This window comes from Anopheles nili, chromosome 2 (genome assembly GCF_943737925.1).
Source record: "Anopheles nili chromosome 2, idAnoNiliSN_F5_01, whole genome shotgun sequence".
In the NCBI taxonomy this organism is placed as follows: Eukaryota; Metazoa; Arthropoda; class Insecta; order Diptera; family Culicidae; genus Anopheles; species Anopheles nili.
In genome coordinates, this window is record NC_071291.1 from 78,016,079 (window position 1) to 78,042,027 (window position 25,949).

Genomic DNA, 25,949 nt, shown 5'->3' on the forward strand with positions numbered 1-25,949 from the left:
CTCATTCTGCCAGAGAAAGCACGGATGGAAGGCTCCTATAAGCGCTGACCATGTTGCGGGCCGCGTGTTGTTATCTGTGGTGAAACGATGCTCAAACGTATTTAGCATCGCGTAGTGTAGAAGGTGACATTACTTTATCCGTTCGAACAATCCACACTCGGATCTATCAATCGATACTATCCCTATTCTCCGGTAAGTGATCGCAAAACGCCTTTTAGAACGCTAAAGCATCCTTCATTGTTTTAGGTTAAAAACGCATCAACGCTAAGAAATTAAAGTGCAACGTTTGTAAAGAGGGATTCATACACGGAAAGAATCTAGTCCTCAGGACCAATTATTTGACTTTCCACTTGTAGCGCGCTTGTAGTTAGTTTTGGGCTTGCTCTTTAGATCATTTACCACCCGCGGAGGAAAACGATACGATGCCGTCCGTAAGATGGCCTTCCCGTTTGGCGTTTTTGGTGATTGGAATGTCGCTCATATTGTTCCATATGAATACTAACTGTTTCGCTGCACAGGATATTGACCAAGTAAGTTCGAATTTTTTCACAGTCCTTTTTTAAACCTATGCACATTGTTCTCAAAACGATGCACGGAAACCATCGATGAGTAACAAAATAAAGCGTGTTATTTGTTACTCATCGGTGGTTTCCATGAAATGAGTAGACTTTATAATTATCTTATCAGTAAAACTGTTGAACCAGTAATCGTTTATTTCGATAAAATCGTGCTGGAAACATTTTTGTGTCATGTGAAATGCAAGTTACCAACATAAATTAGTGTGAAAGATGTTCATGGCTCAAGGGAAACGCGAAAGAAATCTAACGCTACATTGAGGATAGGGTTGCGTATTTTAGCGTGATATTAGCGATAAAACGGGTTTCTAAACAGGTACCTTTTCCTAATTCCGTCAGCCTATCGGAATGCTTCGCGTACTGGTCTTATCTTATCGACAAGCAAATCTATCGGACTCGTTTCAGACTGCGATACGATAACGACACAACGAAGGTTTCGTTTTGTTCAACTGTAAGGTTTCAATTTGTTTGGTTCGACTATTTCGGTCCTTGCAAGTTCTTCATCGGAACCACACAGTAAATACCGCACTTCAAACATGTCCATGATCGAACCTCTAAAGTTAATATTACTATTTTCAATATGAAATCTCTAACGTAATCATTATTTTTCATTGTCATTGGAATATAATAAATAGTAAATCAATAGCTTTAAATAGCGTTTAAAACTACATAGTGCTACGCGGTCTATACTGCACTATTTTTCTGTAGAGCCTGTTATAGATCATTCCCGGATTATGTTGCTAAATGCTTGTATTTTGTTGTTCATTGCAGCTGATTATGATTGGTATTATGATTTGTAATTCCCGTTACAGCAGGCTTCTAGTGAAAGTAACTCTACTGACCGAAGCGTGAACGCGACAACTGCCGCATGGATGCCGTACATGATGAAAGATTCAGAATCGGAATCGCTAACATCCACTCTTTGCAAGAATTGCACATGCAAAAAGGACACGGGAAGTTTTGATTGCAGTAGCAAACAGTTAGGCTCAAAGACATTCCCTTTGGAAGCTTGGCAGTCGTTAAAGGCGAGCGGTTTCGAGGTTAAATCGATTCTACTCGTGTCCACTGGTCTAAAGGAGGTGCAACGATTTCCTGCTATGGATGTAACTACGCTCGATCTCAGTCACAACGAAATTACAACGATCGAAAAACCGAGTTTTAAAAATTTGACCATGCTAGAAGTGCTCGATCTATCGCACAATCGACTCAAAAGTGAATCCCTTACGCCCGATATATTTGTTGGCCATTATTCGACATCCGAGTTCGAACCGATGCAGCGTCTACGAGTCTTGCGGCTTGGTGCTAATGATCTGCACTCTCTCAATCAAGATTTGTTTGAGCATCTACCAGCGTTAGAGGAGCTTAGCCTAGAGTTGAATCCTTTCAAAGTGATCGATCAGCAAACGGAAATAGCCATCGCAAGTATCGATCGGCTGGTCAGTCTCGATTTAAGCTACATGGAGTTGGAGGACATTCCCAAATATTTATTGCACACCCCCAAAGGTTTGCGAGTGCTTAACCTGACCGGAAATCTATTGCACAGTGTGCCAAACGCATTGTCCTACGCTACAGGCTTAAACTGGCTTAGTTTGGACGAAAATCCCATTGATTCTATAATAATAGGCTCGTAAGTGTTTCCTGAGTTTGGGCAGAGAAATCGCATGAATTGCCGTTTCAATTCTATTGTAATATTGCAACTTGTTGAACTACTTTTCAGAGAATTTCCTGCGTTGAAACAGCTCACGTTCCTCAGCCTTTCGTACATGACACAACTGAAAGTGATTGGTCACCATGCGTTCAGCGGATTGGCGTTACTGCAGGAGATTCATATCACTAACAATCCTCATTTGAGTCACCTTGATGGACGAGCGTTCGTACGGAACGATACTACCAATCCTGAAATGCAGGACTGGCCACCAGTTAAGCGACTGTACTTGCATAATAACAACATTTCTTATATGGACCCACAACTGCTAGTCCAGTGGGATTCGATGGAATTAATCGACATCCGCGTCAATCCTTGGGCCTGCGATTGCTCTAACCGATGGCTGTTACTCACGCTCCTTCCCATTATCGAACGCACGACCCCAGCCATCCTCAATAACATCGAGTGAGTTTTCATAGCTTGTCTGTTTTCAATCTGACAATTATGATTTTTCTGTACACTTTGCAGTTGCAGCAGCCCTCCGCAAATGGCAGGTTTTTCAATGGTGGACCTTGCCCACAAACACACACATATGCGTTGCCCAGACGGAGTCGGTAACAATCCAGCGAATGACGGAGCACTCCTTATGGGGCTCCTAATAGGTGTACTGATAGCAATTCCGTTCACAGCTGCAGTTTGGTGTGTGTACAAACGTGGTTGCTTTGGATTGTTCGGTCGCACAAGCGCTACCGCTTATTCGCGAGCCTTTTACAGTCGTACCACCCTCAATGAGGAATTCTAATGCCAAAAGAAAGAGCGGAACGCTTTGAGCTTTGTTTTAGCTAAGGTTGTAGGCTGCGTTGTGCATTCAATAAAATGATGTGAACATGCATGCCGTTTTGTGGAATTCAATATAATGCTCCATCCTCTTTCCCACCAAATTACACCGCTGTATCTCCCACCAAATTACATCGCGAATATCTTTTGCATGGCAGACTAAAATGTTTCAGTTAATACAGTTGTTATTAATCTATTCTTGTAGATAAACAAATGAAAATAAAGATAACAAGCTCACATTATAATTCTATATTAGAAACAAATACAAAAATACTTACATATAATCATGTTTCATGATTATCATTTTCTTTAAACCAGTTTTCCCAAATCATTGGAATGATCCTCATTTGTAAGGTGCTGGAATGTTTTTTTTATTTTCGATTTTGGATGATAATTAGCGCTGCGCAACTTCTGCTGCTGAATTGGTTGAACAGATTTTAGTAAATTAATACTAATAAAAAAGAATGAATATTGTTTCGTGATTATTTAGTTTTGCTCATTTGGAACAAATTTGAATTTTATTATACATTAATGTTTCGAGAAGTACTATTAGAAGTACTTACTCCATCCAGTGCAGTATATCCCTATCCTACCTTAATTCTACAATTTTTCAGTTTTTTATTCGTCATCTCCACTTTTCATATGTACATTGTCATATGTCATATGATATTTCTCTAAACTATGCTATGCACTCACCTGCAAACGACATAGGACTATGTTTTTTCTGATTGTTTTAACTAGCAGCTTTTTTCAACATGTGGCGAGGTGCGAGGTGTTTTTCATGATTTTCCCGGCCCACTATGGGCTCTTAAAAACATGCACACGAAACACATAACCAAGCATGCACATATTCATCTCTTCTATTCTCCCTCTCTCTCTCTCTCTCTCTCTCTCTCTCTCTTTCTCTCTCTCATACACACAATACACATATATCGTTTATGTGCCGCGAATGCTTAGTATCGACCCCATCGACCACGATGAAAAATAGGAAAAATAATCAATTTGTATGGAGCTTGACCGTATCCTTAAAACATCATCCCGTAAAACGCACCATCATCCCTGGCATTGAATTTGCGCTTTTTGGCTTGACTAAAATAAATTATTAACCTGCTCAATCTTGATCATATATTTACACACATTTGGTTTCTCCTGTAGTTTTCCGTCCGCATATGGGAGAAGTATAATCTTGTGTATAAATAACAACAACCTACAATGATATAAAAAAAATCCTTCTTAACTAGAGTGAACTGAAAATTTCGGTCTCTTCCAACTTCCCCCCTCCTTCTCTTTCTCACTTTTTTCATGCTTTCAATTTTCCGCTCAGGTTGCAGTCTGTAGGTAAAGAAGACAGCGGGACCCGCCTGAATAGTTTTGAAAAAAAACTGAAAACACTGTGTCAACTCGAATAGATGTCTCGAATCTTATGTACCTCGAAGAGGATTTTTATGAACGTAAGAATGGATAGCACGCGCTGGCACTATTGTTTGTTTAGCTATACTGCTAAGGAACTGTGTTATGTTGATCTACACTCTACCGATTGCGATTCTCATACCCATATCCTGCTTTTATCATATATATGACGCTATGATTTAACCTAATTTATATACACAATTGAAATAGCATTTCTTTATGGACCTCGCAATATTTGCTTTGGAAGCATGGTTTAATAGTGATGATTATTTTCCTCATCCTTCCGCAATGTAAAGTTGCTACCATGGACATACAAAAGAAATTTAGTTGTTTGAGCTTTCATTATTTTCCGTAAAAACGGTATAAATCCTAGAATAGGTGCCACAGTCACCTAGAATTATAAAAAACTGGCCATTTGTCCACCCTTCGCATTTTGTTACAAAGTACAATTTTGTTTGAATAATTCGTGCAGCGTGACAAGCTTGACGACTTTCTAAGACACAATATATCTGTACATAATAATTACGAATTTGTTTCACACTGTTGGTTTTGGGCTAAAATTAGGAACTTGGTGGATGAACTGGTTGCTTTATCGGCTACGTGCAAACTGAAATCAATTATTCATTCCATGTCATAGAAATATATAATGTGATGTATACTTGAAATTCATTCCAGAGATTTTGTATCATTTTCGTTTACATATCCAAAAATTGTTTTCCTATTGCTTGACGTGACGCTTGACACTACTGCATTATTTTTACTAAATTCGCAATTCAGAAACATGTTCTTTTGACGCTACCAAATACCGGAACAGACACAAGTTTTACAGCGGCCTTTCGAATAACATCATCACCATCAACAACAAAAAACAAATCAATACTCAACTACTGCCGAAAGTTATGCGTATCGACAGCACAGCTTGTTCTACTATTGTTTGAATTTATAATTACGACGACCACATAAAAATAAAATGCTCAGGAATATTGAACTGATTTTTCCGTAAATCATAATTATACGTACATGCTCTCTTTTACGATGATTTTTGATCCACTTTAAATCGTTGTTTGATTCATATGACTTATTATTCACAGTTCTTAATGTATATATCTTCCCAATAACATTAGTATATGTTCCTTGCTATTGATGTCAGTTGTTGTAGGTATTGTTTCGTTTTTATTTTTTGACTAAATATATTTACATTCTTTATCGATTTTGAGTAGTTTTCAAATATGATTATATTAGAATCGTCTTGAGTTAGCGAAATAATAATATGAGCTAAACTTAAACTCTGCAAGAGTTATCATTGGGTAGATTGTAAATACAGTACTGCTTTTAATATTGTCAGCACTCACTTCTTTGTCGTTTCAATGTTGTGTGAGTGTATATATCAAAAGCATCAGGTAAATAAGATTTGCTATGATCATTATATGAGGATGTCATCTCGTCTTTACTTTACCTTAAAAAATACCGTGTTATACAAAAGAACAATTGTACCAAGGTAAATAGGGGCTATTCCTATTACGAAACAAAATCGAGTACTATCTGAAGTGTAAATGAATGTCAATGAACGAATTTCAGGCTTCAAATTACACAAACCATTTGCAAAAAAATGTTTATAAATTTATATATATATATATATATATATATATATATATATATATATATATATATATATATATATATATATATATATATATATATATATATATATATATATATATACATCTGAAATATAATGAATCAAGATAGAGAGAGCCATAAAGATAGTAAAGGAAAACAAAAGCTACTCACTCTCTGGCAAATAGGGTAGAAATACATGCAACAAAGAAATAGATCTCATGAATGGCAAACATTTACCCTTGGTTTAACATTTTGCATTTTCTTGGAGTTTTGGAGATGATCAACCTGGAAAATTGCGTACTATAAAAGCCGGTATGTCCTACAAAAAACAAGTTTGTTTTAGTCCTTGCGTCTGGGTATTTCATTCATTTTTCCGAATTTCTTAGCGTGTTGTTCCTCAACTCGAACTTATTTTTTTTTTGAGTTGTATATATCGAACGCCAATGGCCTATTTACTGAGCTTTCAAAAGCTATTTGTCTTAGCTAAGTTGGAAATCGCTGAACAAATATGGTTTTTACTGTTTCAATTCAATAGTGAATTACATCATCCATGACATCCACAACTACTTAGACGCATTAGTGCCGATGAATGTGCTATGTTAAAGCGTTCACAAGCCTGTTGAATCAAAGTGTTGGATATATATTCTAATCACCTCGGCGAAAACAGTCGACAATTGAGGGAGGCTATGTGGGAGAATGGGAGAACTTATACCTCCTTACAGTAGGAAATAAAGGAGCAGTATACATGCATGGCCAACCCTGTACTTTATAGGAAATTGGAGCACAACGTATTACTAAACCATTATATTCTATAGTTTGCCAACTAATATTGTAGTTCAATGTTGTCCGTTGCCACAGTTTTGCGCAGCAGCTACTATTATTAAATCGTCCGGGAATTTGTAAAAAAGTCCGTTATTTGAAGAAGTTATCTCAATTGTGTTTTATCAACACCTACGCATGCATCGTAAGGCCATCTTTCACGTCTTCCATTTTAATTTATCTCATAGGTGTGATATTTGTCGTACAAATTGGCTGTAGACATAGCTATGAAATTGCAAACTTCATACACAGATGCTGTAAAACAGCCTGCTACAATAGAAAAAAGAAAAGAAAATTAGACCAGAGTGTCTTTTAAAGTCACCTTATAAATATAGGCTAATCTATACAGTATACTTGAAAAAATTTAAATACAAAGATAATATATGAATTACCTATGTTGGAGCCCGGCACATTATCGTTCACCTTTGAGGAGAATGTGGAGGGCGAATGTCTGGTTTCGGTCCGTTGTTTTGCATTAAGCGACTATCGGTTCTTTCGATTGAATAAGGATCATCTTCATCTTCATCAAAGCCATCATCATGTGCTCGCAACGGTTCAGTCACGTCGTCTAACATACCTGGTCCTAAAATACAACATTATTCAAGGAATGGACGATGAAACGTAGAAAGTGTCAACACTCATTTTCCTTGGCGTTTGTATGACATCTTACCATGGCTTGGCTGAACGGAGTTGTTGTCAATAGCTTCTGGAGAAAAGTAGTAAGATACCATTTTAAAACGCTCGTTCGCATCAGACAAAAGCATTCCGATGATGACCTTAAAAGAAGGTCGAGCTGAAGCGCGATGTTGCCAACATATGCGCATCAATTCATATAATTTGTCTGGACAATTTTCCGGTCGCTCCATGACTCCACCGTCGATGACATACCGTAGAACCTGATCATTTGTCAACCCCTGCAATGCACATATCCACACACACCATCATGAAAACACATTTAAAAGAAAACCATGAATAATATATGTATAACATATTAATCGAAACGGTTAATATTAATATTATTCGCGCTCACCTGATATGGTTGTGAGGCAAGAGTAGCCATTTCCCAGAGAACAACTCCATAGCTGAACACATCGCTACTGCTGGAAAACATTCCATCCTTCAAACTTTCCGGAGCCATCCACCGGACGGGAAGTAAACCTTTAGTACCTTTACGATAGTAATCCGTTTCGTAGATGTCACGAGTCATGCCAAAATCTCCTATCTTTACCGTTAAATCCTCAGCTACCATACAGTTACGAGCGGCTAGATCCCGGTGGACAAATTTTGTTGCCGAAAGGTATGCCATACCATCAGCTATCTCAATAGCCATTTGGTAGATCTGTTTAAGCGTTGGAGGTTGCGGCAGCGATTCTTCACCATTTTCGTAATCCGGTCGGTGTCGCCTGAGATAGCTTTTGAGATCTCCGTTTGCCATTAATTCCATTATGACAAGCGTGGGTTGTCCAAGGGAAACAACACCGTACAGCCGGACAACATGATGCGTGTGAAATTTTTTCATGACTGTCGCCTCAATGAGAAAGCTGTCACGCTCCCGTTCAGTTGCATTCTCAGTCACCGTTTTGATCGCACATTTGACGTTAACCTCGTTTCCCAGCTTCGTCATTATACCTTTGTAGACCATCCCGAATGAGCCTTGGCCTAGTTCTTCTAGCTGTATGATATGCTCTCGCGGTACCTCCCATTCATCAACCTTATAAGTGACACCAGCGTAATCCGGATTGACCTGCGCGAATAGACGCATGTTTGACATGGGATTGTACTTGTTCTTGAAGTAGTACACCACGCCAAGTATGATGGATATCGCCACCACCAGTAACACCAAGATTATTGTTCCCCAGCCGAAAATGGAAGAGTTTGATTCGCGTTTCTCGAGAAAAAGAAATTTTGCTGGCGAATAAGGGCCATTCCCTGCCGTCGTTATGGCCTTGATGCACACGCTGTAGTTTCCTGCGTCCAATTTAGTGAGCAGAGCATACCCCAGATGAGAATGCATGTCTACAGTCACGCACCGAACGGTGGGTTGTACTGAATCTAGATCTGTTCGTTGATACTTGATTGAGTAGGAGACTAGTGCACCATTTGGCTTTAAGGGACCTTTCCATTGCACTCGAATTACACTCTGTGTATTATTGGATTGGTCATCAAGCTCAATTGAATCGATTGGTATGTCATCTGCTTCGGGCAGTATCGGTGTTCGGTATGTCAATAAAGCTTCAGGCCCACAAAAATCATCATTATCCTGCACTACCACATCGGGATCATCATTTACTGCCGGCTCACGGCAAGCAACGACGCGAAACGTGTATAATGCAAAATGTTTAAAATGCGAGAGAGGAAACGTCACTCTCGTTTCATTACTTGTTTTTCCAAGACTACGAAAAAATTCTTCGTTGAGTTCTTGAATATTCGCATAATTTACAACTTTTTTTGGTGTATTTTCCGTACTCATTGGAAATATGTAAGACTGATTTCCTCCTGCAGACATTGTTTCTCCGTTGTCCCCACGTCCACTTCCACCACTGCCACTATCTTCACGACGTTTTCGGCTAGATTTGGGATTTCTATCGATATACAATAGTAAGTGAGTATGATATATAGTTTGTTCATAATGTTTCTGTATGTACATAATACTAATCAATATGTAAATATGCATTCGCTTTAACGAACTAAAAGTCAATGTATCAACTAAATTCAACATTTCATTCATTTCTTCCTTTTACTTCATTAATTATTCAATCAATATTTGTATTAAGAATTTTTAAAATAAAACTTTAACATTCATAGTACAGGATAAATTACTGACTAATCGATAGTTTGAGTAATCAATTTCGAAATTATTGGCCGTACAAGTGTAGTGGCCAGTATTGACCATACACTTAAACGAAAAAAATGGGTAATAGTGGTTATTACTTACTTTATGTACACATAGTTGTGTAACCAATCTTCAAATCCAATTGACATCTCAACTTCATTTGCGTCAAACTTAGGAGTACTCTCTGACCCTGACATGCCAGATGCCGGACAATAAGAAGCACATTCCTCTTTGGAACACGTCTGCAGGGTTGAAATACCATCTTTACCAACCGGTGTCGGCGTTGTTGCAATCGAAGTGGATTTAGGTGGAATGTTTGGCTTTAATTCCGGGGTTTCAATCGCTAACATAAATTATTAATAAAAAAATGATGAGTGAGCGGTATTGCTTCATATCACACTACTGGCGTTAATAGTAAAAATGTTACCATCATTGCAATAATTTCGTTGTCGAATCATGTCATTTTGTTCATCATTGAGTGTGGCACCGATTTTATACTCCGATAGTTTACCAAACATCTTACTTGGCTCCTGCCACGAGATAATCTACATAATTATGACATAGTAAAATGAGTGGATTGTAGATTACAATCATACATTCAAAAAATAACTTTATGCTTGTAGTACCTACCAGTGTATCGTTTTCGATGTAAACGTGCAATTCCCGTACGGTTTTCGGAGTTCCTGGTGAGGTTCGAAAATATGTTATATCCGTCTGCCCTCCTAAATTTTCTGATGACAGTGTGTAGGTTTTGACATAATATGCATATCGACTAAAAGCAATTAAACGTGTGAGGATATGATTGAACTGATCTCGTTCTTGCATGTTTGGCACATCGTCAACACGCCATCCTTCCGAGTTGCAGGCATCGCGACCATCGTAGAATGTTACATTCTCATGTGGCGCCTCAATATAGTACACGACATAACCGAGAAGCTGTCTCATATCGGGTAAATCCTTAAACGACTCCCACTGAATGATGGCAGTATCCACCGATATTTTCGTCGGACGTGTGCTAAGCTTTTTGATTTCACATGCTACTCGCACGCCATTGGTTTTATTCAGCTGTTCTTCGTTCTCAATTTTAACACCGTCATGAAAATGATTTTTTAATGATGTTATTTTTTTCACGCATAACATTGGGTTGTCGTTAAAACGGACGTTCCCGCGTTTAATGGTAACATTTTGATTCCACAGTTCCTGTAGGTTCTGATTATCGATTACGCTCAGAGAAAGACTAAAAGAACAGAGGTAAAGCAGCGAGTGACAAAATTTACTATCCATGATACTATTATAAATTAAAATGTTACCAAGTACATACTTTGCATTAAGCTCCTCTCCATGAATTACTTTAAGATTTCTAAAAAAACCTAATGACATCAGCGCGTACGAACGTATGATAGTCACATACCCGTAGATCTCTTCAATCGAATACAAAACATTTTCTAATTCCCGCACCACATTCTCTGTAATATAATGCACGAAAATAACTATTTTATATAGCTTATGTAATGAATCTTAGGTATGTATGACATTGTATGGTATGTAGTGATTAGTAATTTTAAATTTAATACAGATAGTTGCACGTACCTCCACCGAGTTGCCTTAACCGAATTGATAGCGATCCTTGCATGATCGTACATCCGCGCACTTTCTCCATTTGCGATATGCTCTCGATAACCATTCCAGTACATTCGCTACGACATGGTCCTTTACATGGAACACATTTTTTGCGGTGTGATCCGCGTTGAATAGCATGGCCGTCCGGACAATCGAGTCTACATTCGCCTTGAGCAGGCACATAAGGATGATTGTCACTGATATCCGAAACGCGCTGTAGCGGCTTATCTAAGTTGTAACATTCTTCCGCGGTCACGCATCGACTATCGCTGTACAGAAACATATTATCCGGGCATTTGTTTACGCATCGAGTATGATTGTTGTCTATGTAATAGTAATGCCGGCACACCATGCAGGATCCCTTGTTTTCACTACTGCACTGGCCTAGGCAAGAGCTGTTACAACATTCTCCTGTTCTTGTACATGATTTAGGGCAGTTCGAGGGACATTCTGTATTTCAAAAATATTCAAAAACAAAAATTGAAGCACTTGATCTTGATGTCTAAGTTATTGCAAACAATCATGCTACATACTTTGTTGGCAGTGGTTGGTGGACCAACACAGATGGCTCTCCCGGTCGTTTGGAACACGAGGGCTTATTTCTCGTAAAGGACATCTGATTATTTGTGAAGTTCCGTCGGGTAGGACAACTGTTACGTTATTTGGGCATGTGGTACATTCATTTGCATCTTGGTTCGCCTAATAGATAGGAACGAAAAAAAAATTGTATGTATAAGAACTCTGTCAGTATCCATGTATAATAAATTTCATTATTATACGCAATTCAATTACAAGGAAGAAATTAACAACGATTCGCTCGAATTTTATACAATTGCAAAATAAACAATAAAATAATTCGTACAAAGATGCTAATACTAACTGGTAGTTATTCGTCCACGAAAATAAAGTAAATGAGTAAAATATCGATTTTTTTCTCAAATTTTAATATTATGCCATATAATCTCCTTTTATATCAAAATCTAAATAAATGGCTCACAGTTAGACCGATACATGTCCTTCACGGCACTTACCTTTATCCAATTCTCACCAAAGGGCGCTATCGCTTTCCAGTCGATTGTATCTGCGTGACAAAGGTTGGGGTTCTTCTCGATGCGCACACCACCTCGTTGAATATCGACCAGGGAAGTGAGGCCCAACTCCTTAGCACCGAATTAAAATAAATAAATCAATCAATTAATTTGAAAATATCAATCACTGGTGTACGTAACCGTTAGCAAATCAATATCGTCAGAACAATAAATTTTCGTATCCTATTTAAATTAGATCATTTAGAACTTTATTTCATACTACTAACCTTTATATGCATTAGTTCATAGACGACAAGTGCGTAATTGTTGGCTAGTTCATTTCCGCGAATAACTGTGAGATTTGGAAATAACTGACCTAATGTCTGCAGACCATTGACGCGAAACAGCAACAGGTATCCCGTAATTTCGGTCAGTAATGGAAACGAGAAACTGTTGAAACTATCATTGTCGTACTTATCGATCAGCATTATCTGAACGAATCCCTCTACCACACGACAGTTTTTAAGCCGTTCCAAGTGTAGCGGCGTATTTCTTACATCCACACTTGAACAAACTGTAGTAAATATATTAAGAAAATTTTAGTTATTGAATTTATTTTTATTATTAGTCCAAATCAAAATGCAACAGAACCACATGATGTAATATAACATGCAAGAACAATCGACACGTTCCAACGATTTTTCGATATTTATTTGTACCACAACTTTGTGTGCTTCCAAACCGAATAAGCCCGGGATGAGCAAAAGAAAGAAGGGAATGGTCGAACAAATTACAAAATGTTTTCTGATGACGTCGATCATACGGTTTGGTTTTGACATTATACTTAATCCAAAAAAGTTTGTCTCTTCATGTGCGAGATCTTGCGTTTCAAAAATTCTATCATTCGGTAAGATAGTAATAGTAGCTAGCATTGAAAATGTGTATATGCTTGATTACTACCCTTTTACTTTAGTTTGCAAGCTATTATCATGCTAATAATAGTTTACATTCAGATTGGATTGGATGCACTTACCTATTCCAGGGCTCGTTATGAAAACCTCCTCATTCGATTGGGATCCTCCTATATGCGATCCTTTTGACGAGTTTATATTTTGAGAAGTGACAGTGCTGATGCTGATTGTGACTACGTAGAAGTAAAAAAGCGCTTTTCCAAAGGACGATACTCCTTTCCATCGCCATCGCTTCCACAGGCTAGTACGATTTTTCTGTTTTGTACCCCTGCAGAGGTACTCGTTGCTATTCGTCAAGCACTGCGGTACACCCATACGACTGTTGTTGTTTATGGACCAACCATCGTTATCTTTACCGCTATTGTTATTAGTTCTATTGTTGTAGCTTTTACAATTTCCGGTATCACTCGTAATAGTAACGCTGATACTGGTTTCTTTTCTACGACTAAAGCTGCTTGTGTATAAGCAACTCGCAATGAAAAAATCCCAAATCGAAGAGATAAAATATTCTCTTTCATGTGTAACGAATGCGCCTAATTTATAATAAACATTACTAGATCTGTAGCTGCATTTTTCGAGCTTTTCCTCCGAGTTATCACTCGAGAGCTCGTTATGCTCCGCATAATAGCACATCTTAATTGCCTAAGAATGCAGATTTAGCGAAAATTTAAAATAATGAAGAATATAGGATAATCCTATGTTGTTCGACGAATGTGCTTTTTGTTTACTACCTGTTTACACACGTCCACTGATGCTGTCGCATCGCTAAGTTCACAATTTGCATGGTGGATTGCCATCACTCACTTCTTACCATGAAGAAGAGTTCCTCCATGCGAAAAATGGTATTTTCACTCTATAAAAAATTCTATGAGCACGATTCTGGAAAGCTATGATCTGTATGGTTCCATGTTTCAAATTTTTTCTTCATACGTACGTTATTCTCGGAAGTCACCAGCACTACACACTATTTCATTTTTGTTCATTCTCACTCACCAGTGTCCTCTTCGTTTATATTTTTCACCTGGTATCAATTTCCACTTAAGGTTCGGCCACAAGAAATATGGAAACGTTCTTTCCTCCGATTTATAATAAAAAATAAGCACTCTTTCAGGGAGCCCGAAAACTTCAATTAACAAATTTTATACCCAATACAAACACTTTACTCTAACGAGTCCAACTCTATTTCATTGCAGTTAATATAGTTCACATTGTGAAAATTGTACGATACATATAGCGAACACGTAATGTACGCATTTACGTAAATGTCACATAAATATTTGTTTTCATTAGCGAAGAAGTGCACTGTGTTTTAAGTAATAACACAACAGAACTTGGAATTATATTCCATGTCTGCATTACCCTAGACAACCAGCTTCTTCAGTAAGCAATTAAAAAGCAGTATCTTGAACGTATCTGTAACGATAAAACATAAAATACCATAAAACAACAAATGTAAATTGATCTAGACTAACAAAATCAAGTTACACTTAATTATGCAATCTGGTAAAATACATAAAAGTGAAAAAGTAGAGTTAGTAATAATTGCAATTATTATAAATGTCCGTTCGAATTGACGAATAATTTTTGTTACGAATAGAATAAAATAGAAATAGAAGACAATAGAAACTTTACAGCGTACAGCATCGTATTCTTCGTTTCGTTAGTAGCAACGCTAAGTAACGTTCCAGAATCTTTAAATCATATACAGTCTGCTTATGGTGATAAACAGTCACCTTATTTGTATTTTAGAGAAAGTATTACCTTCATCACATCGTATCGTATAATGGCAGGAAAATTTTCTGACTTCTGAATGAGAACACCATTCAGTTATCAGTTTTATTCTTTTACTAGTATATCGGTTAAAATCTATTTATTTTAAATTTTATGCTATTTTTACTATTATGTGGCAGTTCTTTATTTTGGTTTTTAATTGTATTAGATACTATTAAACTTTCATAAATAAAGAAAAACATGTTTTCAGCACACTATGAAACATTATCTGACAACAATCAATGAAGTATTACGTAATAAATTAACATAAAAACAAAGCATTTTAATTAAAAACCTTAATTTATTTCTAACAACAAAATAAATGCAAAGTTTACGCGTATGCAAATTATTGTTGAACCAGTCAATGAATCTGAAAATTCTCATTTAATGCTGCCATTCTCATTTATTACTTGTTGTTTGCACTTAAAAAGCACACGAATAAATATCAAATGAAGGCATTAAGTTTATTATTCAGGTATTATAGTATAATATTTGTTTTTCTTAAACCATTTTAAATGTTATGTCTCTTGCCATACAAGATGACTGCAATGATGATGAATGGTTGTACACCAGATATAAATCCAATGATTTCTTTTTTCGTTTAATTTTCTGTTAACTTTTGTTTACATGGATGCTGTTTTATTTTTAATAGATTTTGTTTCTTTTTTCATCAGCCGTACAAGTAAACAATCGGTTGTAAATTCAGCATCAGTTTTCATGGAATTTTAAATATATGCACGAAGTATGAAATATTGTTAAATTTAAAAAATTTTTTAATGTTGAATTTTATCAAATGTTCAACGGATTCGTGAAGAAATCCGATTTTTCTTTTTTTTAAATTTAATTAATAGAAATCCCGAGATAATTGTTGAGACACGCACACAATTCAAAGTATAAACATTTTCTCAAGAAAAATTTAGATTCGATTGTTATCGATAATGTTGTCGAAGAATCAAATACACCGCGTGGCCAAAAGGCTTCAGGCGTGCAAAGGAACGTGTGTATGCGAAGAAAAAACGAGTGCGGCGTCAATAGACCCAATGCGGTATGTCAACTGCCTGACACCATATCACACGTTAGGTTCTATCTGTCACACATTCTCTCTTCCTCTTATTCTGTTCCGCAAAAACATCTCACAAAATCATCAAAATCTTACAAAGTATTATGCATAAATCGAACATATATATATATATATATATATATATATATATATATATATATATATATATATATATATATATATATATATATATATATATATATATATATATATATATATATATATATATATATATATATATATGCATATATATGCATATATATATATATATATATATATATATATATATATATATATATATATATATATATATATATATATATATATATATATATATATATATATATATATATATAGCTTAGAATATTTCAGTGAAAACTCCGACGTCATTGCTATTGCATCGTGTAAAATATACAAGTTTTTATTTTTCACGTACATCGGTTCAAGTTTAATCCATTAACTACTGATAAACTGTTTAAACTGTACTGTTGCTTCAACCTTCATGGCATTTAAAGAATGAATCATTCACTATCATATTTTGAATGCTCTGAGAATCATGTTAAATAAAAGAGTTAAATAAATTTAACCGAGTCAGCCCGGGATAAGGCTCACAGCAGCTGTTGGGAGGAAATGCCTTTCAGTCCAGAAACAATTATACAAATCTCAATACGGCCTGGCCGTCCCTGAATAAATAAAAATAATAATAAAACAGGAGATTACATTACACAAGGTTTGCAAAAGAAGATTTTTGACTAACAGCTGACCTAAGCTACACATATTCACACACACACACCAGACGATTCTTTTTTCTAAACTTTAGAAAGATCATAATTGTACGCATAGAGTTATAGCTAATGCTACAAATTTACCAGTGGTGCAACATGGTTGTATGGAGGAAATGCTCACCAGTGACTTCAAAATAAAACATTATAACCTGATGTTGATTTTTATCCATACATACAGCCATCTTCTCATTATTATTAATAACCAATTATTTTAAATTATTTGCACTTGTTAACGATTAGTTTTAGTTTTTGCAAAACATAAATGCATGAAAAATTCGGGCTGTGGCAAACATGAATTTTAATGAATGCTAAGCTCCATCGAATCTTTAGTTATTTTCTTATTTTAAACTATATTTCAATTTAAAATTTGATCTTTATTTATGTGCGCCACAGGCATCAAGCACTTAATCGGAATCATGTTTGTTGAAAATTACACTATTTTGTTAAGCATATTGTTAATAAGCATTTTGTTTTGTTGCTAAAACATTCTATTATTAAAGTCTATATATATATATATATATATATATATATATATATATATATATATATATATATATATATATATATATATATATATATATATACATCACAAAGAGAATGTGGTTGATTAACAATCAAAAAAGCTTTTTCGTGCAGGTATTTTGGAAAACCAAACTATTCCTAGAGCTCTTCTCGCCTCTGCCATGTCGTTTTCTACATCCCTCACGTATAATGAATACAAATTGCGTATTCTTTTTATACGAGTATCATTTTATTTATCCGTCACCGGTACACGATATGATTTCATGTGCTACTATGTATGCTATATATGTATGCTACTATACTATGCTATGTATGCTATATGTGTTTTGAATTGAACATTTTCCATACAGGCTGGCTAGGCTATCCATACATGATGAATTGGGTGATAAGTGTCCAAATGTATAAGAGAGCTTCTTTAATAAAATATGTAAATAATAATTAGAAAAAAATTATTTTCATATTCTTTGGCAGCTATAGTTATGTGTTTGAGATGTTTTCCTAAATACTTGAAAAAAAATTATTAATAACAAGTAACATAAGAACTGAAATACACAAAAGAAGTTGAATATTAATTCCATGATACTAATTTATTTCCTTTCTCATCGTTACGGAATTAGTCATTATTTAGCATAGCAGAATATTTCTTGAAATTGAGCTTGGCAAAGTGTATATGTGCATATCAAAATGAGTTTGACATAAGTAAAAGATGAGATGAGAGCAAAAATGAGCAAGAAAAGTGCAAAATAACCGATTCTTGTTCTAACTTAAAACAAAGTTACTTTAAAATTCCTAAAACACATCTGGCATCGTGTGTTAAAATTTAAACCCAATATGAAAAAAAGTCAATTCTCAACCAAAATCATGCAGAAATTAGTTTGGTTATGTACAGTGCGCTAACTAAGTAAGTTATGTAACAGAAAATATGGGATTTGTGAGAACAAAACAAAACGCAACTGGGAAATTAAAAAACAAATCCAAATACATCGGTCACCAACACTCTTCACGTTCATACTCTTATCGTCATTGTGGGAATATTTTACAGCAACGAACAATTTGTCAACAGTCGATGATGATAGAAAAGTATGGGAAAGAGGAAAAAGGGTTGTTTTAGTCGTTGACCAGCGTGACTTCAAATAGTAACTGATAAGAAAAGTAAACGTACTAGAATGTGTCCCTCCCGTAGAAAATCTTTTCATTAACAGTACGTCGGAAAGCTAATATCTCAACACAACTAAAACACATCGAACGAACATCTAAACGCGGATAAATAATTACGCATATGAAATAGTGCAACATATAAGAACTTTTCATGGAATGTTTGTGGTCCATACGAGTTGTGTTGTAATGATTATCTATTTCAAATCTTACCGCATATATTGGAATACAATGGTTCAATACACATTAAACAAAATTATATTTACAGTAAATTCCAATTCGTTTAAAATAATACTGATTGGCAAAAGTTAGCGAACAAACCTGATTCTTGAGTGAGTATATAAAACAAGAACTATTTTTCCATTTTATAATAATTTGCTTCGTTATCTTTTTCTTATCAAACTGCTGCATAATGCAAAGTGAGGGTATTTGCCGCGATATAATGACAAATAAGCCATTCACATGCTATGCATTCAGATGAAATGATAGGAACGCGAGCGTCAGAGTTGGCGGCAGTTGGTGGTTTGTTTTGCTTTGCGCGCCCAAACAAGTTCATCACACAACTACTATCACTATGCTATCGCTACCAAACTGCAACCCAGCATACATGCTCACACGGTTCATCATGTCATACCGTTTGTACTCCCAGTCTGTCTATCTCTCTTTTACGTCCTATCGTAGGACCTCTTGAATTTCCACAATAATACACTCTCTCTTTTAAAATTGTCATAAACTTCGTCACACCTTACGCTTGTATCATAATTTTGTAGTTTCCACATCCGTGTGTAAATATTAATTAACTATTCCAGTGAATATTTACAAACCGAGTATACCACGAGTCAACGCGTTGCAATGCGCGCGTCACACAATCTTTGCACAACACGCTAAGGATGTGTAATATATACACATTAGTCGGTCCGACTGATGACACCAGTGTTTGTACGATATGTCTGCCGCGTACTACGAAAATTCTACGCTCAGCCGCATCGTAATAGTCATTTTTTCTACGCGGTCATTCATAATGGGAACGCAACAAACAGCGCGAGAAACATAGAGAGAAAAAGAGAAAAGTAGAGAGCGATAAAAACAAAAAACTGATGCTCTCACGCACACCATCGTTCGCAACAAACCACTCGTACTCCACTTAACCATCCATATCGTTGGCAGTACAATGCGCCGTCTCGAAAACAGCGCGCGTGAGTAGTAGCGCAATTGAGTAGAAAAAAATCAACCCCACTCAGTCAATTCTCAGCCCGGCGGCAAACAATCGTGGATCCATTGATAAAAATACTCGTCGTAACGCGCGATGCACACATTCTCTCTGTAATACTCATGAAAGAGGTGACAAGGAAGGGAACACTAACACAACGTTTGCCATCATTTCAAACGTCAAGAGCGGTAAATTCAACGCATTTCGTCGCATCATTTTGAGGCCTTAACATTTGTTTTATAACTGTAAACAACATTTGTTCTACGACTGACAATGTAATACAAATATTATGCTCGTAGATTTTTCCAATTGTTCAAAGCCATATAGCTACATAACATTCATGTACTGGCAACTATTACACATGAAAAAATTGTGTTTTGATCTTTTGTAGTTCGTCGAACAAGGGTGCTACAGGCTGAGCCTGAATTTGGTACTTCGTCGTAACACTATATAGTGAAAATATGCCCCATCTGTACCGTATAACACCATTAAATAAGAAACGAGATATGAATAATGTCAAAAATGTATGTTCATCATTTAATTTTCTTGCGGTGAACGTGCCTCCTGAATTAAATCAAATGATACAATCGGTTATGTATGATAAAGACTTTAAAATCAAGACTAGCACAATCGGTAGGAAAAATCTAAGGTACTTCATGATTTTTGATGAGCAATAGTGGCATTTGAACTATTGGTTTACTATTTTGAAACAGGAAGCAACACATGCACATACACACTAGGATGACTAGGTTGGGGTTACGTTTGTTTTCCATCTTTTACGTCGCACCATCAGCTGAACTATAAACCATTAGCGCAAACATTGGATCTGAATTTTACGCCAACCATAGCCCTTGCAGAAATTACACGACATGCCTTCTTTCGGGGGGGATGGGGGTCGTTTCAGCTTAGGTTTCTGCAATTAACGACTTTCGGAAACTCCAACAGTTAAGCTTAATGTATATATATATATATATATATATATATATATATATATATATATATATATATATATATATATATCTATATATATATATATATATATATATATATATATATATATATATATATATATATATATATATATATATATATATATACATATATGTATGCTGCGATGATACACTTTATAGAGCCCATTTTTTCATAGCGCGCACACACGCACACAAAACCTTATTGGCCACGTTCGGTAAGCACACGCACACTCTGCATTCTTTCCCGTACGCATACGCTTTTCTGTCGATTCATCGTATGTTCCGTCTTGAACACGCGACTCCACTCACACATTTTTATTGAGAGCGTATTTTCTCTTCGCCGGCGCGCCGTCTTTCCTGGCAACCAACGCGCAATTCCCGATCAGCATTATCCCAGAACACCACTTGTGATTTTCTATTCTTCAAAACCTCAATGTTCGCTGCTCAATAATACACGATCTATACCATGGCATAATACAACAGCACCCATTTCTAGAACACAGAACAAAATCTTTTTTTCCATGCCACACCATGCCAACCGTCGCGACACTGATGGCGACTGTGATGATCGAAAAAAGAGGATCTCCTCCTCTTCGATTCTCACTCTTGTTCTGCTACTTTATTTTTATGTTTCACTCTTGCTCTATTTCCACACACTGACGAGCATTACCACACCGCACTGCTAGTCCCAGAAATAGTGAGGAAGAGAGAAAGAGAGCTCGAAACTCCGCACTTCCTATATATTATTCAGCAGCATCAACAGCCACACATTCCTTCCGACTGCCACGGAACGACGGCCGGCAACAACGACGACGTGGAATTCGTCCAACGATCCAAAACCGAGTGATGCCACCGTACTGAGCTGAGATGAATTCCATTAGAATCTCGCAAATTACACCTTCATCACGCATATCAAGATATGAAACAACACAGCCAATAGAATTTCACCCTACGTTTCCTGCTAATCACGACGACACGCCCGTTCGAGCAACGCAACTCACGACTCTCTAAAACTCAACCGATTGACACACTAGCGAATCATGTTTACCGCTGACAGTGAGTAGTTTGTTCTCCCTTTAGTTGGTTGGTTCGACACTCCAGTTGAGAATTTCTTCATTGAGTCAATCTGTCATACTTACTCAAGAATATTGCGTTTTAATTTCTTAACTTATGGCAATTATTCTTACAATAATATGACTATGTGTTACGAAAGCACTCAATAATATTTAGAAATCGCCTCACATGAGCGAATACGACCGTCTGTCGGAATGGTTGATGATATGAAAACAGTAAGAATGCTTTTACCATGCCAGTTAACTATTGGGTTATTAATAATGAACACTATACGTTATATTACGATAAAATAATTTTACCTTTTCGCTAAGCTTTGCCGTGTAAGCGAACTCAATTAAATAAAAATATTTGTCTAACAAAAAATATTCACATATCTATTAGTTACGATTTAGACATTAAGGCATTCTTTCCGTTCATCTAGAGCTATCAATTGCTTAAATGAAAAGCTTATATATATATATATATATATATATATATATATATATATATATATATATATATATATATATATATATATTAGGATAAAAAAAATAATTCTTTTTATAACCGCTGTGCTAAACACATTCGAAATTATGGCTTTTGTCAAAATGTGTTTATAAACGTACTTTTGAGGTTTTCAGTGTCTCTTATTCAAAAAGTTTGTGGTGCATAGTATTCTGATTCTAATGGTCGGTGTATTTGACTGTTATTCTTGCTTGATTGTTAGATACGAACAAACAATATGTTTCTTTTAACCCAGGCCACCCTTTTGCAACAAATCAGACTGTTGAAATTCCAAATGCTTAAGGCAAAATGTACAAAAAACTACGTATAAACCACAAATCTGTATGAAATTGCAAATAATTCGATTGTTATATACATTTTAATGTGATGTGATCATTTTTGTGCAAAGGAAGATCATCTAAAGCAATGTTAACTTTGCCTTACTTTTCCCGAGTTTTGTGATTGAATTTAATTTGACTAACAAATACCATTTGTTGATTATATTATTCATCAAAGTGGTTTTATTACTATGATTGCAAAAGATTTTGCACGTTTCTTTTAGCGTTTTGGAGATACAACTGTTTCAATTTTTTATATATTAGCTATCATATTTAATTACGGCATCCAGCCAAAATATCTCGCTAGCTATCAACATTAAAATCCCCCGTAAACAAATTATATGCTTGAATATGCCCAACGGGGCAAAAGCAGTTTAGCAGGCATGAATTCAATTATCTGCCTGCCTGCTGGAAGTAGAAGCCTTTTGAATCATTTTGATTTTGACAAAGAATTTATCAATAAATATGAAACACTGCATTATTAATATACAATAAGCCGATCCATTTAGAATGCTTTATCGAATATCTATTAAACAACCAAGAAACAATTGAATTTATCAACATACGAGGAATGCCATATTAATAAAAATGAAAATTGACATGACTCATGATTTGGTACAAGAGGTCAAAATCAATTATTCTTCCAATCAAAGTATAGCAGTCGAACCTTCGTTTCAAATGTGTGTTTTATTTATCTACAAACGGAGTTATCATATCAGTAATATTACAAACATTTTGATCGCTAAAATAGATGAGATGTAAAATTTTGATTTTTTGCAAATAATTAATTATTCAATTTACATTTAAGTAGTAATCTTGAGAAAAGAGTAGATTCTAAAAATCTACCACACTTCCAAAAATGTGTTAACCAATAGACAATTTAAAGTTGACAATGGCGCAACATACATTTGTAGTGTTCTATTAGCAGTGTCAGTGTCATTTTTGCTATAAGTTTATGCACATGAAATGTTTTGGGTTAACGAATGAGGAGCACAAGAGTAAATAAACGTTATTGAAGCTCAAAACATAAGTTTCGGGCTTAAGAAATGTGGTTAAAAACGAACATCTAAATTAGGATATGAGAAAGCTGAGGAAAGCATGGCAGGCAAGGTGGTAAATGTTGAATGCGTTGATTTGGAAAGGTCACTATTATGAAGTAAAGGGAACGTGTAAGCTAGAGATAATGTTATGCATCGCTATCGCGGATTGGTCGCGTTGAAAGGGGTCGTCAGTATGCCTGACGAAGTTAACTTTGCGCAGTGGCGATATCGTAACCGATGAGGTTTATCCGAGGTGCGATTATTGCTAGTTGAAAACTAATACCAATACCCCGCCTTGGGGACGTGAAATATCGTCCGCTATGGCAATTTTTGAAAGCTTCGAAAGAGGCGTCTAGGGCGATACTAAAACAAATCGGCGTCAGTGCGCTGTTGCGACTTTGAAATTTAAAGATGCATTCTTTCTTATGATAGACGTAAACAAGTCTTCAAACGAGAGTGGGGTCAATGTGTAATTGACTCTTTCTTGTAGAAACATAACATAACCTGTAAATGTCTGACGAAAGCAGAATTGTTCACATGTAGCAGCGCTATCGTTTATATTTGCTCTTAATTGATTCACCATAATCGGATCTCCAGGGTGAACACTGTATTGGCCACGAGCGGCATGGTGTTTTACGCAGCAAAAAAAGAAAGATCAGCTGTGACAAGAGCTACGAGCTCTTGATGAATGTAATAGGCGTGAGATAATTGCTTTCAATTGGTGTGATATGCTACTAGGTGCCTTCTATCTCTGTGACTATCATAGGTGCTTTGTGGTTGAAGCTATTTGACGAAATTACAAATCTAATTGAATGGCTTATTAGGCGTAATAATTTGAAAATCATTGCACTTTTGGTAAACACATTTTTAAGAATGCGACTGGCGAAAACATTCTTTTCTCCTCCACATGATTTCTATTAAAATGCATATTTCTTTCTTCAGAATTCAAAGAACTCGTTTTGAAACATTTGTGTTCTACCTATCCTTATATAAAAAACTAAAGAGAAAATTGCACATACGAGCTATTCGCATGAGAGATAACCGCTAAGGTCCACCCAACCGTAATGTAGAATGGAAGAGCATCGCTCTGGAGAAGTCACCATCCCAATCACGGAAACTCCTATGCCAGATGAGAATGTTCTGATAACGATGGATTAAATAATATATAAAATTTCCACTTTTTTGCTTTGCATGGAATCCTTGTTTTCAAGAGTCGTTGTCAAAATAAACAAGACTTTTTTCATCTTTATGCGACAAAAAGGTGTGAGATTCAAATCATGGTTAGCAATTAAATGAATTAACAAGACCCTGAAATTATTTCTTGGATCCGCATCGTGTGTTCCAAAAGCATAACATTACCTTCTTATTATAATTTATTTATTGATGGCCGGGTCGTATTTAGGTTTGTATTGTTATTTGTGAGCTAAAAGGCGTTTCCTCGCAAATCATCACTATCGCAGCACTTCAATTGAGTGCTGTCGCTAAAGTTACGCCTAAAGCATATAATATAACAGGGGCACATGGATAAACTATATGTTATGTTTCATTTGTGATTAAAAGGAGAATTTATAAAATAGAACAGAGTATCCTACGCATGCCATTATTTTTTATCTATATTTTACTTTATGATTGAATGCAAACCCAGTGACTTGAAACTCCAAAAATAACCATCAATGTAAAAAACTACACGTTCTTAAACAGATGCTTTAGGATTATGTTCAATCCAATCAATAAATTTACATATTTTTATGCCATTTTTTGAAATCGAACAGAACAAAATCGTTACAATATTCTACAGAATGTCATCAGGAAAATAAACGAAAACTAATCCAACTTATTTGCGTGATTTTTTGAATAGATATTTAATATCCTAACTTTAATTAATAGAATATATTACAGTAAACATGAATGCAAACTCGTATTTGGGCAATATTGTTGGGGCATGCCAGATTTCATTCGCACTAATTCTCTTTTTCTTCCTGTTGCACCGTCCTTGGACTAGTTTTGGAAGAATTTCTTCCCCGATTTCGTTTAAAAGAACTACTTCTCTCGATTCAATCGTGAACAATTGCAATGAAAAGTTTTTCAATTGTTCATTACTTATACGCGCGTGTTATAGTCAAAGCCTTGCCTTGCAGTTTTAAGCCGGAGTGCGGTTCCAATCAGCTTTTTTGTTTGACGCT

At 35.9% G+C, this 25,949-nt stretch overlaps 2 protein-coding genes and 1 non-coding gene across 6 annotated transcripts; 2 read left to right on the plus strand and 1 right to left on the minus strand.

Moving 5' to 3' along the window:
- The first annotated feature begins 36 nt into the window (after positions 1 to 36).
- LOC128730625 (phospholipase A2 inhibitor-like) lies at positions 37 to 3,112 on the plus strand. Of its 4 annotated transcripts, none has more exons than XM_053823699.1 (5): positions 37 to 192; positions 247 to 530; positions 1,388 to 2,202; positions 2,293 to 2,685; positions 2,749 to 3,112. In XM_053823699.1, the coding sequence occupies exons 2-5, from the start codon at positions 423 to 425 to the stop codon at positions 3,020 to 3,022; spliced, it is 1,590 nt and encodes a 529-aa protein (XP_053679674.1). In that variant the 5' UTR covers positions 37 to 192; positions 247 to 422; the 3' UTR covers positions 3,023 to 3,112. The 4 variants fall into 4 exon arrangements, with proteins under 4 accessions (XP_053679674.1, XP_053679676.1, XP_053679675.1 ...); XM_053823701.1 differs by having other exon boundaries at positions 2,758 to 3,112; XM_053823700.1 differs by having other exon boundaries at positions 270 to 530.
- Positions 3,113 to 7,325: 4,213 nt separating this feature from the next.
- On the minus strand, positions 7,326 to 13,929 carry LOC128730238 (insulin-like receptor). The gene is made up of 13 exons (XM_053823273.1): positions 13,913 to 13,929; positions 13,421 to 13,809; positions 12,675 to 12,961; positions 12,391 to 12,519; positions 11,893 to 12,058; positions 11,330 to 11,809; positions 11,061 to 11,205; positions 10,370 to 10,976; positions 10,167 to 10,284; positions 9,842 to 10,082; positions 7,937 to 9,488; positions 7,577 to 7,820; positions 7,326 to 7,483 (listed from the first exon to the last, which is right to left on the minus strand). The coding sequence occupies exons 1-13, from the start codon at positions 13,927 to 13,929 to the stop codon at positions 7,326 to 7,328; spliced, it is 4,533 nt and encodes a 1,510-aa protein (XP_053679248.1).
- Positions 13,930 to 23,974: 10,045 nt separating this feature from the next.
- On the plus strand, positions 23,975 to 24,115 carry LOC128722237 (U4 spliceosomal RNA). The gene has a single exon (XR_008410793.1). It is a non-coding gene; the product is annotated as a U4 spliceosomal RNA (small nuclear RNA).
- The last annotated feature ends 1,834 nt before the right edge of the window (positions 24,116 to 25,949 follow it).